The sequence below is a fragment of the Amborella trichopoda genome, chromosome 13 (assembly GCF_054954075.1).
Source record: "Amborella trichopoda isolate Santa Cruz 75 chromosome 13, AtrichopodaSantaCruz75HAP2 v2.0, whole genome shotgun sequence".
NCBI classification, from domain to species: Eukaryota; Viridiplantae; Streptophyta; class Magnoliopsida; order Amborellales; family Amborellaceae; genus Amborella; species Amborella trichopoda.
This window is the reverse complement of record NC_142348.1, coordinates 45,189,739-45,203,359: the sequence shown is the minus strand read 5'-3', so window position 1 is coordinate 45,203,359 and position 13,621 is coordinate 45,189,739. Positions and strand designations below refer to the sequence as shown.

The following is a 13,621-nucleotide window of genomic DNA, read 5'->3' as shown; positions in this document are numbered from 1 at the left end:
ATTCTGACATCAATGATATACAGAACACCATACTTGAAGTAGCAAGAATAAAAATCAAAGAATGCTACCTTCTCTACAAATATATATTTTCTTATGCAGAATTCAGCTTCACTCAGTTAAATAGAAGAGCATAATCTGGACATAAGAATAGCAACAGATCCACTTCATCTGTCAATGAGATTATGGCAAACTGAACAAAGTTTACAAGTGCAAATGCATCCTACCTTCAAGTCTGCTGTGCCACCTTTGTGTCTTGTGTAGCGGAAGTACATAGTACATGGCATAAACACTCTCTCAAGTAATGCACCAGTACGCTTCACTTTTGGGGAGCTCCTAGGAATTCTTGGTAGCCATTGCAAACCAGCTCCTGGATCAACATCAGTTGGTGCAACATGTGCTTGGACATGTTCCAACATAGCATTGAATTCCACACGTTTCCAAGTCATTTCAGGTTCAGACCCAGAAATGGGCACTCCACCAGTGCCAAGTGCTTGCTGAATCATCTCATAGCCAACATGAACAACTGAATGAAACGATCGGGCCAAGACACGGCCACTAGCTGCAGCAAGTAAAAATCTACCCTGGAGGGGTAATCAATATTTATTAGAGCAAAATCCTTGAAGTCCTTCTAGACAATATCATTTAACAGATAAGTTTTTGTACCCATCAACTACAAAAAAGAACTGTGAGTTTTAAGTAGACAACCAAAATGATATCATTTGAAACAATTGTTCCTCAAGTGCATAATAAATGCCACATAGGTAATAAAGGTCAGGGATAAAAGCGATCTCCAGACCCAAAAAAAATGCTACTTCACCATATGAAGACTTTTCTACAAGTATATGATGCTACATATACTTGATTTGCATTGACATCGAAAATCAATGTTACAATTTGCAATGCCCATTAAATCATTGTTTGGCATCAGTGTAGACAGCAGTTAACTCTAGCATAATAAAAATGATGCTAACGAAACATAGTACAAAGACCACTTTTAAAGCATGCCATTCCCAGGCAGCAAAAGACAGATCGAGGAAACAGCCAACAAGAGCAACGCGTAGCAGAATCCCCATGATCCAAAACCAGAATCAATGTAAAACTTCACATACATGTTTTATTTATCAACAGAAATGAGGTTCAGAACAAAAACAAGTAAAGCAGACCATATGTGCATGATTAAAACTCTTGATGGATTGATTGCAGCCACAAAGACTTCTACAAACTGATGATGCTATAATGATGAAGAAGAACATGCCCCGTGCTTAATGATAAAAAGTTAAAATATATACTCAGAAACACCAGCAGCATGTTTGAAATAGAGGAATTACTGCTTACATTAGCATCTTCAGAATGAAGATTGAACTGAGGTTGAATCACATTCACCATAAAATGCCTTGTCCCTTCCTCCTCACTGTCATCAATGCCTCCATGCTTAACTGACAACAGAACAACATACAAGCACTGTCTTAGAAAACATACATATAGCCGCTTAGCATCTCTAATGAAGAATAGAAGCAGCAAATTTAGAAGCAATCAATATTATTGGTGATATGATAATGATCATAAAAATCTTCTAAATGGTAAGTTAAATACAGTTGCTAAATGGTCACAGTGCTTGTGTGCAATGACTCACCAACAGCACCAGAAGACAAACCCTCCATTTTGACAGAAGGCAATGGAGACGACGTCAAACTGTCCCCATGTAGCGGTGAAGGTATGTTAGTATCATCGCACTTGGGAGTAGGAGAAGATTGAAAAGCTTCATCTGGAGGAGCATCTGCTTCATCAAAGGCCTGCTGCTTGGCCATTAGCTTCCGCTGCGCATATTGCCGAGATGGAGAGGGCTTCGGGGATTCAAATGCTTTTGATATTTCACCAACCCATGACCAAACAGCATCTCTATTCTCTAAAGTCCAAAGAAGCTTGAGGCCATAAACAAATACACGCTGACAATTGTCAGCAATGACCACGTTAAATCCATCATCATCACTTGGATCTGATCGAGTATGATCACTCTCACTGCCATTTTCAAACTCAGATCTAACATAAGTTGTCTCAAGATTTCGCCTTCCTGCTTCTTGCCATGCTAATAATCTGGTGGGATCTGCTTTTGGAGCCTGCCTTCTTATTGTAAAATAGTCAGAAGACAAGAGAAACCCATCCTGAGAATGCTTCTCACTGCAGGCTCCCAAATTGTGGCATTTTCCATTGCTAAGTCTGTCTGCAAATCCAGTTAGTTGACTTCTTTTTGTCTTTTGATTGTCTTGAGAAATGCATGCACAATGCCGTTTCTTTATTTCAGCTTTCAGCATGTGCAGATCAAGACCCTGGTAAACAAGATCTAAAGGATCACGCTTGCAATCAAAGGTATATCGCTGCCTACCACGACTATAGCCGAGTTCATATTTTAACTTCGTCATTCTGAAGGTCAAACCATGGGCAGGATCATCATCCACTAGAGGAACATGTTTGATGCAAGTTGGCGTTGCATCAACACGCAGCATGCACTCTGTCATCACTTTGTCCAGCGACAAATTACCTGATCTAGCTACTCGAGGTATTCCAAAACGTGGCCATCTAGAGAAAGAGCGTAACTTATGAGGAGGATTATAATTCATATTCCACCACCTGAATATCCATATTAAATCATGGGCACCCAAATTCATGATAGGGGAATCGGCTGAATTATTCTCTGATTTTTGCAAGGGATCTGAATCCAACATACCAAATAGTTGAGCTTGTTCACCAAATGGATAACCAGAAGGCCTAAGCAAAAAATTCCAACGAAGGGAGAGGGAAGTCGATCGGAAAGGATCATAAACTTTCTTGCGTGGTTGACGTTCATTTGGGAAAGCATGTAAGTAGTGATTAAGGGGACTACCAGATTCACATGCCCAGTCCATTGTGACTTCAAGAGTGAAGGTAGGGGACTGCAGGAAAGCTCCAAAAACATCAGCTGGCAGTTTTATACTATAATTGTTTATTAGACGCTCCAAACTGCTTAGAAAAATCCTAAAGTCCTTGGCATTAAGAAGAATGCGACCATCTGACTGCTGAATATCTGTGTAGCCCGAAACAATGTGGAGCTTCTCAATCTTTTCGTAAGGATCAGTCGTTGCAAGAATATTCCATTTTAACTCAGAGCAGGATAAATTATTTTTTCCATGAATGTAGTAACGCATATCATCCCACCAAGGCAAGCTACGTTCCTTCTTAGGAGGCTGATTTTCGGAAGTATTGACATTGACTGGAGCATTTTGGGCTTGGGAAGTCAGATCAAAATTCCTAGTACTTAAATTAGCCTTGCGAAGGGCTACCGTAAAGGCATAGCTTACATCAGCAAAAGCCGGTTCAAAACCCACTCCAAAAGACACTTCTGCTTTCTCAAAATATAGAGGCAATTCCGAGTACATTTTCATAGGTGGTGTTGTACCACTAGCTGACCGCAACATGGCCACCCTCCTCCACTTTCCAATGAAAACATCTTGTAGAATTTGTGGTTGGAAACATGTAGCCTACAATATGTATAGGTGAACTTATAAAATTAGCCTCACCATGCACCAATATAGCAACAGAGGAAGACTGGATTTCACAGTACTGGCAAACAAATGTGGCATAGTAAACATGTATTTACACATAAGCATCCATGTATACATTGCACGTACAAATATAAAAAGACCTTACTACTGAATAAGATTTGAAGAATTTGTAACGGTTCCCCTGAAGCAACATTCTTCAATCCAAAAAAGTAAAAATCAGCAAGAATTTCAAAGCATCATTTTCATTGTTTTGTGTGTTCATGTTTCCTCCGCTTAACTCTTGGTTTCCATAATCATTTTCAAGATGCAACAAAGTTCTGTCCAAAGATGTTATGCCAAAATAATGTGTGATTCAATTCAAGGAAAACAAGATACTAATCTAAGGGGTTATTCTAAAGGCGACAAATTAAATAAATTTAGATTCTGTTGAAAAATCAGAACATATTTCAAGGTTCAATATTTAGATGAAATTAATAACCCCTTCGTTGTGTATTAGAAATTCCAAAGAAAGACCGGTATGAAGAGCAATAAAGCAAAAAATAAATATGGTAAATAAGCAAATAAGTCACAAAACTACTACACTCCTGGCAACTAAGTTTTACATTCTTCAAACCACAAACACAACCAACAGTGATAATGATAACTATGGGATCAAGGAAGAACTGGTTAGCTATTTTTCAAACATCACGTTGAGTCTTATAAAACCCAATCATTCTAGGGTTGACACATATCATTAAAGTACCTTTTGCAAACTCCCCACACGCCCTTAGGGATAGTTTTAGAAATATATAGGTATTTCTTTGTTCTTATTACCCCAAAACCACATGAGTGAATATTAATTTTGACAATAAATGAAGCATGATATCATCATTCTCGAGAAAATTCAGAAAAGCATGTGTTTCCTTGAGTCATACAAAAGAGAAACTAGGCGTTCTCTCTTTGACAGGCTCCACCTTTTGTTGTATTTTAAGAATTTAAAAGCCATTGAGATATGGCTGTTTTACCAATTTCACAATGAAAAAAATTATTTTGTTCCTGTTAGAGTGCAACTTCTGTAGCTAACTAATTGGGGTCACTGCATGAATCCTGGTCCACCATTTTGCTCTATTAAGGGTTACACACTTAGTGATGCCATAAGTCCCCATATTTTTCTCATTACTTCCAATCATGCCCTTTTAAGCCTACCCCTTGCCCATTTTGAGTCTTCCACTTGAACTAACCTACACCTCTTAACAGGTGTTGTACTAGGTCTGCACTACACAAGGCCAACCCACCTAAGTCTACTTTCGCTCATCTTATCGTCTATTGGTGTCACACCTAATTCTCCCGTATGTATTGATTTAAACTGACAACCATTATATAAAATTTGCAAGCAAAAGGAGCACGAATTCTACGTGAATAAAAACACCATACAAACCTGTTGTGCAAAGACTATGCCACCTTCACATTTTCCGGCAGCTGTAGATAGTAATGGATATGTAAAATTTCTCAATTGAAGGACAAGTGAACCAGTGTGTACAACAATGTGCCTTCCAAGCAACCGGGAGAATGGGACATTGGTCTCCATGGCAGCAGGGTCAAGAGTCTTAATCAAATCAATCATCCCATCATGACCGCCTTCAATTGCAGTCAAGGTTACATCCAACTCGGTAACAGAAAGAGACAAAAGAGAAGTTCTTGCAGTACTTCGCTTGAAACCAGCCTGAAAACCTCTTTTACAGGCACCGGATCCATCTGATTTCACTAATTTTTGGCATGCCTGATAGTACGACTGAAATGCCTGCTTTTGGATTTCCTCTCGCAAATTTTTGACTGATGAACCATTACAAGGATCTATTTCAGATCCTATGGCCTGCTTCTGTTCATTTGGCTCATGATTTCCACCACATTTCAATCCTTCAGAAACAATTTCATCAAGAAACTTCAATCGAACATCTTGTTCACAAATTTGAGTTTTCATCATCTGATAATGTTCATCAAGCCATCCCTGAATTGGTTCTTCCTCAATCTCAGCAGTAATCTTGCGTATGCCAAACTTAACAGACCCAAATTTTGTTGATTGATTCTTTGAAGGCTTTGCACCCTCTTTCTTCATGGGAAATAACAATGACCTTCTAGCAGACATGATAAGCTTCAAGCCCCTCCACATGTCCTCAACTGCATCTTCAATTGCACGTAACTGCAACCTATAAGGCATACAAATATGGACATCAAATCCTTGAATAACACAGTCCCAAGTGGTGATTGGATGTACTTTGGCATCAAATGAACTACTCATAGTGGGTATGGTAGGAATTCGTGAAATTTGCATACGGCTGCTTTTGAATACCCTGGCCTCATTAAGACTTAGTGTAAGACCTTCAAGGAGTATCCCAATTCTGGCATTCTCAGAAAATATTGATTGTACTTGGACAAATGCTTCCACACCATCAGCAAGATCAGCAGATAAACTCAACATTTCTACATCAATAGCAAATACAAGCTCCTTCTTCTTATGATGCTTATCAGATTCTAAGAGGTCAACATGTGCTTCTTTTTCAGATGCTCCATCTAATCTCACAAAGAAATCGTTTTGCAACCTGCGAATTTCATCCCGATTCCGACACTTCTGACACAGAAAGGATGACTTCAGCCGCAAACCAAACTCATAAAATGAGAGATGAACATCAGGCTCCCACCTGACGGAAATATCAGTTGCACTGAAGAGAGAGCACACAGCAACCTCATTAGCACCACCAGAGCGACGAACAAATTTTGCATTCTGCATATCCAACAGGGTAACTTTTGAATCAACCTTACTTTCTTCAGAGAGTTCCTCATAAACAGATCTTGCCCTTTCTAGCTCCATCTGTGTAAATTGCTTTTCCTTATTAATGCATAGCGCAAAATGAAAAATATCAAGTGACACAGTGAATTTCAGTTCTTTCCTCTCTCCAGATGTCATGCATGAAATTTTTGCACTGCGTGGTGTACCATCAGCACTTCCACTGATAACCACCACACCCCCCTGTGACCCAAAGTTAACCCGCTTGGGATCTGCAACCACGGCATTCTCCATACTTACTTCACCACAAAGATTCACAGAACATCTTTCAAGGTTAAGCTTTATAATAAGACCTCCTTTTGATGGTTTTTTGTTTGAAAGATGCATACTCTTTTGGCTTGACTTTTTACCGAGATTGGACAGACACTTTGAAAATTCTTGAATGAAAAGTGTAGTCGATATTATTGACTCAAGACGCTGGTATGTGAAGTATAAACCCATTCCAGTTATGTCAATGACAAACATTGGCTTCCAGCAAGTTAGAGAATTTTCTTCATCTGACAATTCCACTTCTTTGTGCCCCCAATCAAGACTCACCCGTGCTATATGCATCAAGGATCCAGTGTTTGTTTCCACACCAAAAAGGCTTTCCTTTAAACATTCATGGTATTCATTTGCTATGTGGAGATGCAATTCTCCAAGTTCCATATGAACTGCAATCTTCGTACTTGTTATATTGTTTGCAAACAAATGTGAAGATTGTGAGCACCCCTACATCACAAAAGAATCATTTAACTCAGTGTCAATTATGGTGTATATAAATGTTCATCAAAAAAAGAAACAGATGATCGCTTTGATATCTTCCCAGGTCCTCTCATGCAATTAGTATTTTCAATTGTGAGTGGATATAATTTAACTTTCCAATCGAAGTACTGCAGGAGCAGTCCCAAAAGTCAAGAAGAAATCAAAACAAAAAAACCACCTCATAAATCACAAAGAGACATAAGACTACCTTGGCAACCATATTAACCATCGAGTCATTCAAATTAGAGTACCAAAGCAGTAGATTGGCACGAATTCTGCAAATCTAGCCATGACAAGGGCAATTTCCATTCCACATTTTCCCAACAGAACTTGCATTACTATATTAAACAGAGAGATTTTTTAAGCAAATATTTTCAGAGAAAGATACTGATCATAGAAGAAACAGAAACTGCAAAAGAAAATTACCACGTCCTTATAATCCAAGTGTTCAATTTCCAACAACAAATACTTTCTTGTTTTAAAGAACAATAATGAACAGAATTTAGAATAGTCCAGGTATTTACATAAATTACTCTGCAAGGATGGAGATGACCAAGAGGACATCTCTTATCTTCAGCAATAAACAATGGAGAACCAAATTACTTTCAATGCCAAATACACAGAGTAGCGCAATTGGCACTGTACATTATGACCAAAATAGTTTCCCTCTCTCTCTCTCTCTCTCTCTCTCTCTCTCTCTCTCTCTCTCTCTCTCTCTCTCATGCCCATACTTGCAGTGAAATAAATACATGTAAGAAGCACTTCAGTTTAAAACCAACTCCCTTATATTATTTTTTAGCAATGTCCATCTTAGAGGAATCAATAAGCAAGGCATTAGAAAAATACATAAATAAAAGCGCACAAAGAGAAAATCCAAAAAAACATACATGATACAGCGGCAAGCCGTTGAGACCATAAAGCACGATAGTCATTTCTGGGGCTGAGACAGTACATGTCCACATGATTGCTTTCATATCAGTTGATGGAGATGTGCTTGGAGCATTTTTCCCTTCAGGAAGAACTCTAGAAGACTTTCCTTTTCTCTCCTTTGCAAGGTAAAGGAACATCCAAGGCTTCAATCTGCTGGTAAGTATGTTGCATTGGGTACCCCCAAGCTTGATATCGACTTCAGCTCTCAAAGGCATCGTCAACTGAAAGTAAAGGCCTCATAACATAAATACACTTCGTAGAAGTGATATCAAAACCGAGAATATAGTGGAAGTGAAACTCAGGATCTAAGAGCTAAGAGGACTTCTGCCCAGTAAGCCATGCATGAAACAGTAGCAACAATATATAGAACGACAATAATAACTACAAAAGGATAGAACACAGCATGGTCTCCTAAAGAGCTGGAAAAGAAAAGAGCCATAGACTATTTTTAATTAAACATGGCTAGAACATGCAAAAATTCCTTTTGTCACTTCACCATTCATGTTTAGATGCAGATACCACTGCCAAAAACAACCAATATTTGTCTACTTCTTCTGACCTTGAGCTCCTGCAATTGAACGTTTGTGAGGAGAGTCCATAGGCTCTTGAAAACAATTCTATAGAGCTAGCAACATTTGGCAGGCTCTCCTGTAGCTGTTTAACTCAGCAGCATATGTAGTCTCATCCAAATGCACGATTCAAAAAATTTCCTTTTTGAATGGCTGTATAATTCAACAAGTTAAGAGTTCTCCAAAAGAATATAAAAAAGTAGAAGACATTTTAGAAGATGCAAGAACAAAAAGAGAAGAATGTGGTTCAACTAGGTGAAATCAAGGTTGAGTTTGATTCAGACATGAGCAATCAGTTTTAGCTAGACCGTTCAGACCTGGTCATCAGCCACAACCTAAATGCAGCGAGAAAGGTGACCAGACCAAGATTTTGCCAGGATCGGTTTGACAAAAGACCATTAAAATTAAGACACTAGTCATAATTCCTTCACCACTAACACTTGAAAAAACATGACCACTGCAGCTCACACTTCAAAGCTTTCGTAAACAAGTGCTATTTTCACCTCCACAAGAAACTGCAAGATAATTTTCACTTGACGAATAGGATGTGATTCTAGTGGATATGGACTAGAAGTGAAGGGGATTCAATGCTACGACCTTTAATAGTGAAAGCCATACATCTTCAGCTACATCAAAAGTAAGGAAAATTTTCCAAATCCTCATCTCATTATTCTTTTTTATCTCTCTCCAGTCTCTACAAGCTTCAAAGATTATCCTTTCATTTTGTCTACCTTAAAATAATCACACCCGCTTGTTTGCATCACCTCCTTCCAAAACTATCCATTATATTCCTGAGTACTACTACAGGCATAAGGCAAGATTCGAGTTTCTTTTTTAAAAGGATTCAAGGATTCTGAGGAAGTTTCTTGGATATAAATTGCAAGTTCAAGAAGGCAGCAATATACTCATTATGAACTACAAAACAATCTCTTCTGGGAACAAAGTTAACATTTATCAAAAAAAATATCCAAAAAAAAAAAAAAACAATCTCTTCCAGGAAGCAGGCATGTTGGTAAAAAAAAACCAGCTAATACTACACTCAAAAACCTCACACAGTATGGAAGACTGAATTGCAAGCTCCATCTACCAGTCACCACACTGAACATCACAAGTTGTGGGTTTAATCAGCAGTAAGGACAAAGACAAAATACAAATATATAAGTTAGACTGTAAACATAGATTGCTTACATGGTCCTTTAAGGAATCAGAACAAGATATGCTTTGATGACATGATTGCCAACTTCCAGGTAATTATCATGATCAAAGGGAAAAACAGAGAAGCAACAAGTCCAGCTCTAATGTTGAATATCAAGTGAGGGCAGCTGCAGCTAGTGAAATAAAATGACGAGGTGTTTACTTCATAGAAAAGGTTGTATATTTCCTTCCCAACAGGTTTACCATCTTTTTGATCTGGATACAAAATGTGCTTCTGTTATTTTGGGAATTATTGATTAACAGTAAAAAGCTTTAACATTTCATGCACACACCCACACACATGTACATACACAAGTACACGTACATGTGTATCATATCTGTATGTAAGCATTCCTAAACATGGTTTCAAGATTTGAAGTCCTTTTGAGTGTATTAACTCAGGCTAGTCCGAGGTCCCATCAACCTAGAACCCAAAAAAAAGAGAGTTAAATAAATGTGACACAGTTGAGCTACATGAAACTAGTCCAAGTCTCATCAGTGGCTTGAGATTTAGAGACATCATGGTAGCTTCATATTTTTCTGTCGAGGTGGTTTTGACCTTAACTTTGGGGCACTGGGTGTGTGTATTGGGGGTGGGAGGCTCTTCACCTCAGCAACGTACAGCTCCTTAGACTCTCCTGACAGTGAACCTTCTTTAAATCGGCATTCTCCAGCCCTCTCCTGATGCACTTTGCAACAAGGAGTGAACCATGGTAATTGAACTGATGTTAATCTAGATATTCTTGCCACTACAAGACATAGTGATTAAGAATTTCAAGAATAAGAAAATAAATAAATGAGGAATAATAACACACTAAATTCAGCCATAGATTATAATGAGCTCCAACTAATCTCAACTAGTTCACTGTCAAAAAAGCCAGCAAGGATTGAGAAAATAACAGATTGTCTATGAACCTTATCACCCTGCCATAGCAATCTATACAATGTATATAAAGGAAGATATCTACCTTTGACCCATAATAACTTTCTAAGATGGAACAAAAGCAACATTTGGAAGCACTGGGGACATATTAGTTACACAAGGAATTAAAGTGGCTCCAATGACCTTGAATTTCACAAGACCAAGGAGTCATCTACTCCAGGATGAAGCCCAATTAGCTAATATGTGCAAAATTAATTTCTCTGTTTTTGTTTACTACCAATATTATGATGATGAGAGGTTAAGAACTTACTTGTGTTGGAACATAAAAGGAAGTAGTAATAACCACTTTCAGTATCTCCAGGACAGACTTCCCTTCCTCTCTAAGAAGCTGCAGATAGCAGAAGTGAAATGTTTAAGATACCACCAGTACAAATAGCTGCATAGTAGCAACAGCTTATCACTTGGAAGTGAAAAGAAGAAACATAAAATTACATGAATCTCACTGAAATCCACTTGAATATCAAAATGTGATGTAGATTCCCCTAGATCTTCAGAGGACTGTGATTTGCTGCTTCTCAGTTGAATACCCATTATGTTATTTTCAACAAGGAGGCGCTGACCTTCATGCATAAATCTCACATCCAGCTTTGGCATATTGAAGCTAACCTTCCACAGAAAAAGTACGATTTGTCACTATTATTGATCTCAAAAAGCCCAACAGGCCAATAGACCTTCCATGCCACATTACAAGTTACTGAGTTCATCAATCGGATATCCTACTTAAGTTCCAAGAGTCAAGACAGACCTCTCACATAGAGGAAGTCGGAATCTAAATTTATTGCTTCATAATAGTGAAATCAAATAGTAACTAAGGAAATTATCAAAAATATACCTTTATTTTCCCCAAATTGGAAAAAAAACCCTCAACTTTCATAAATCTCATCCACACCCTTTTTCTGGCTTTTTTTCTTATCAAAATAGCCTTCACAGTAGTCGTATTATTGTGAAGCCCTAACATTAAGTACCGTAATGACTCCCCATTTTATACTGCATTTTAAATTCCATGATAACTCAAGTATTTTAAATGCCAAAATTGAGGAAAAAGAGTGTGAACGAAGTTTATAAAAGTTGAAGGTTTTTTTCTAATTTGACAAAAATTAAGGCATATTTATGATAATTTCCCTAGTAACTAAAATTCATAATAGTTTAAAGAGAAAATTACAAATAACCCCCAAGAATAGACTTCCTATGCAACTTACTCCCAACCAAACTTTTTTTCCCACTTTTCACCCCAAAATATACTTTTCTAGCAAATACTCCCCCCTTTCCCCCCCCAAGTAAAAAAAAGGCACATTTTTTTTATGAAAATACCCTTTTTCGTGCATAAAAAATTAATTTTGGCAGGACATTCACGTGGGCTTACACACAGTAACAAAAGCTACATGGGCTGCCGGACCGCCATGTACCAAATGCCGGACCCTGTTAAACTAAAAAAAGTACCGGATCGCTCTTTGACATTGTCGAACCGCACTTTGTACCTGTTGCTGGACCGCATGGGCTTATTGCCAGACTGCATGTGACTATTGCCGGACCGCTCCTTGGCAGTGCCGGACTACTCTTTGGCAGGGCCGGACCGCTCTTTGGTAGTGCCAGCCCATTCTTTGTCAGTGCCGGACCACTTTGGGATATTGCCGGACAGCTTGTTCATACTGCCGGACAGACTCTTTGTGTTTTATGGGAAAAGTTAGGTAGTCGATGTTAGAAAAGGGAGAGGACATTTTGGTTCTAAAACTATTACTTTTTCATTGGGGGGGGGGGGGGTATTTGCTAGAAAAGTTTGCTTTGGGGTAAATGTTGTGATAAAAAAATTGGTTGGGGGTAGGTTGTTAAGAAAGTTGGGTGAAGGGGGTTTTTTGTAATTTTCCCCAGTTTAAATGCAGCAAATTGAGTCAAGAAATCCTTAAAACGTACAAGTCAATGTGACTGGTGCTCCAGGTCTCAAGCAATTGGAACTTGGCTTCCTGAGGAAGTCTCTCCTTCTCTAAAATAATTTTTTTATGAGGCAGTTGTACTCTATGTGTTTCAGCAATATAACCCAATTATCGGGAAGTGCATCATGATGGACAGTACAAAGTCGCTAGAATCATTAAGTTTATCTGTACTAAACCAAATAAATGCATGCAGCCAAAAAAATAAAAGACGAGAACATAAAGTATCTCGCACTAAATGACATGTACATTCAAAATCCAGTTTGTGGCCATTTATTGACAGAGAAATTAACAAACAGAGACAGGAAACAAGAAAATCAGCCATCATTCAAAATAGCATATTTACCTTTTCCGGAAACCGCGAAATATACTTTTTGACTGATAGAACAGCACTGCCCTTATGGTTGGATGTTTTCAATGATTTTGATGCTGATATAGGCTCATAAATATTTGTATCAGACAAAGGCTCAGAAACAGCCTCAACATTAGCATGTCCACCAAGAAAGGGTTCTTCTGAGTAAGATTTTTTCTGAAACAAGTCCTCTTTAAGATTGACAAGGACTTCTCCACTTGTGACATCCAAGTTTTTGACCACGACTCCAGATTCCCTGAAATGAAAGGACATCAATGCTGAAATGTCATCTCAATAAATTACCAGAATTCTTGTAGAAATTCCTGAAAGTTGCAACATATTTCTGAGAAGAAGAAAACTAAATGATGCAGATGAGGATATATAACAAAATTCTAAGGTAGCATCCAGCTACAAATATTAATGACATCTAGCATTTAACTAGAACAGTAATAACACAAGTGTCAATTATGAAATACAACATGGACAGATGAAGGAATTCCAGAGAAAACATGTCATCATCATTATCATTATCATCATCATCATCCAAGTTTTATCCCAACTATTTGGGGTCGGCTAGACGAATCCTATTCCACTATTT

At 38.1% G+C, this 13,621-nt stretch overlaps 1 protein-coding gene across 5 annotated transcripts in view; it reads right to left on the bottom strand.

Annotated features, from left to right (window-relative positions):
• SAB (HYPERSENSITIVE TO PI STARVATION 4) overlaps nt 1–13,621 on the bottom strand; it is a 51,951-nt gene that overhangs the window by 22,612 nt on the left and 15,718 nt on the right. For 3 of the 5 annotated variants that reach the window (XR_016047572.1, XM_020672481.2, XM_088855855.1), the window contains exons 5-12: nt 13,018–13,279; nt 11,176–11,349; nt 10,994–11,071; nt 7,995–8,258; nt 4,957–7,074; nt 1,634–3,515; nt 1,336–1,436; nt 225–581 (exon numbers count right to left, since the gene is read on the bottom strand). Coding sequence is in view for 4 of the 5 variants with exons in the window: in XM_020672481.2 (XP_020528140.1) it covers nt 225–581; nt 1,336–1,436; nt 1,634–3,515; nt 4,957–7,074; nt 7,995–8,258; nt 10,994–11,071; nt 11,176–11,349; nt 13,018–13,279 (5,236 nt within the window). In the remaining variant the exon portion in view is untranslated. Of the gene's footprint in view, nt 1–224; nt 582–1,335; nt 1,437–1,633; nt 3,516–4,956; nt 7,075–7,994; nt 8,259–8,596; nt 9,591–10,993; nt 11,072–11,175; nt 11,350–13,017; nt 13,280–13,621 lie in introns of those variants that run through there. The other 2 variants (XM_020672482.2, XM_020672483.2) reach the window with 2 other exon arrangements.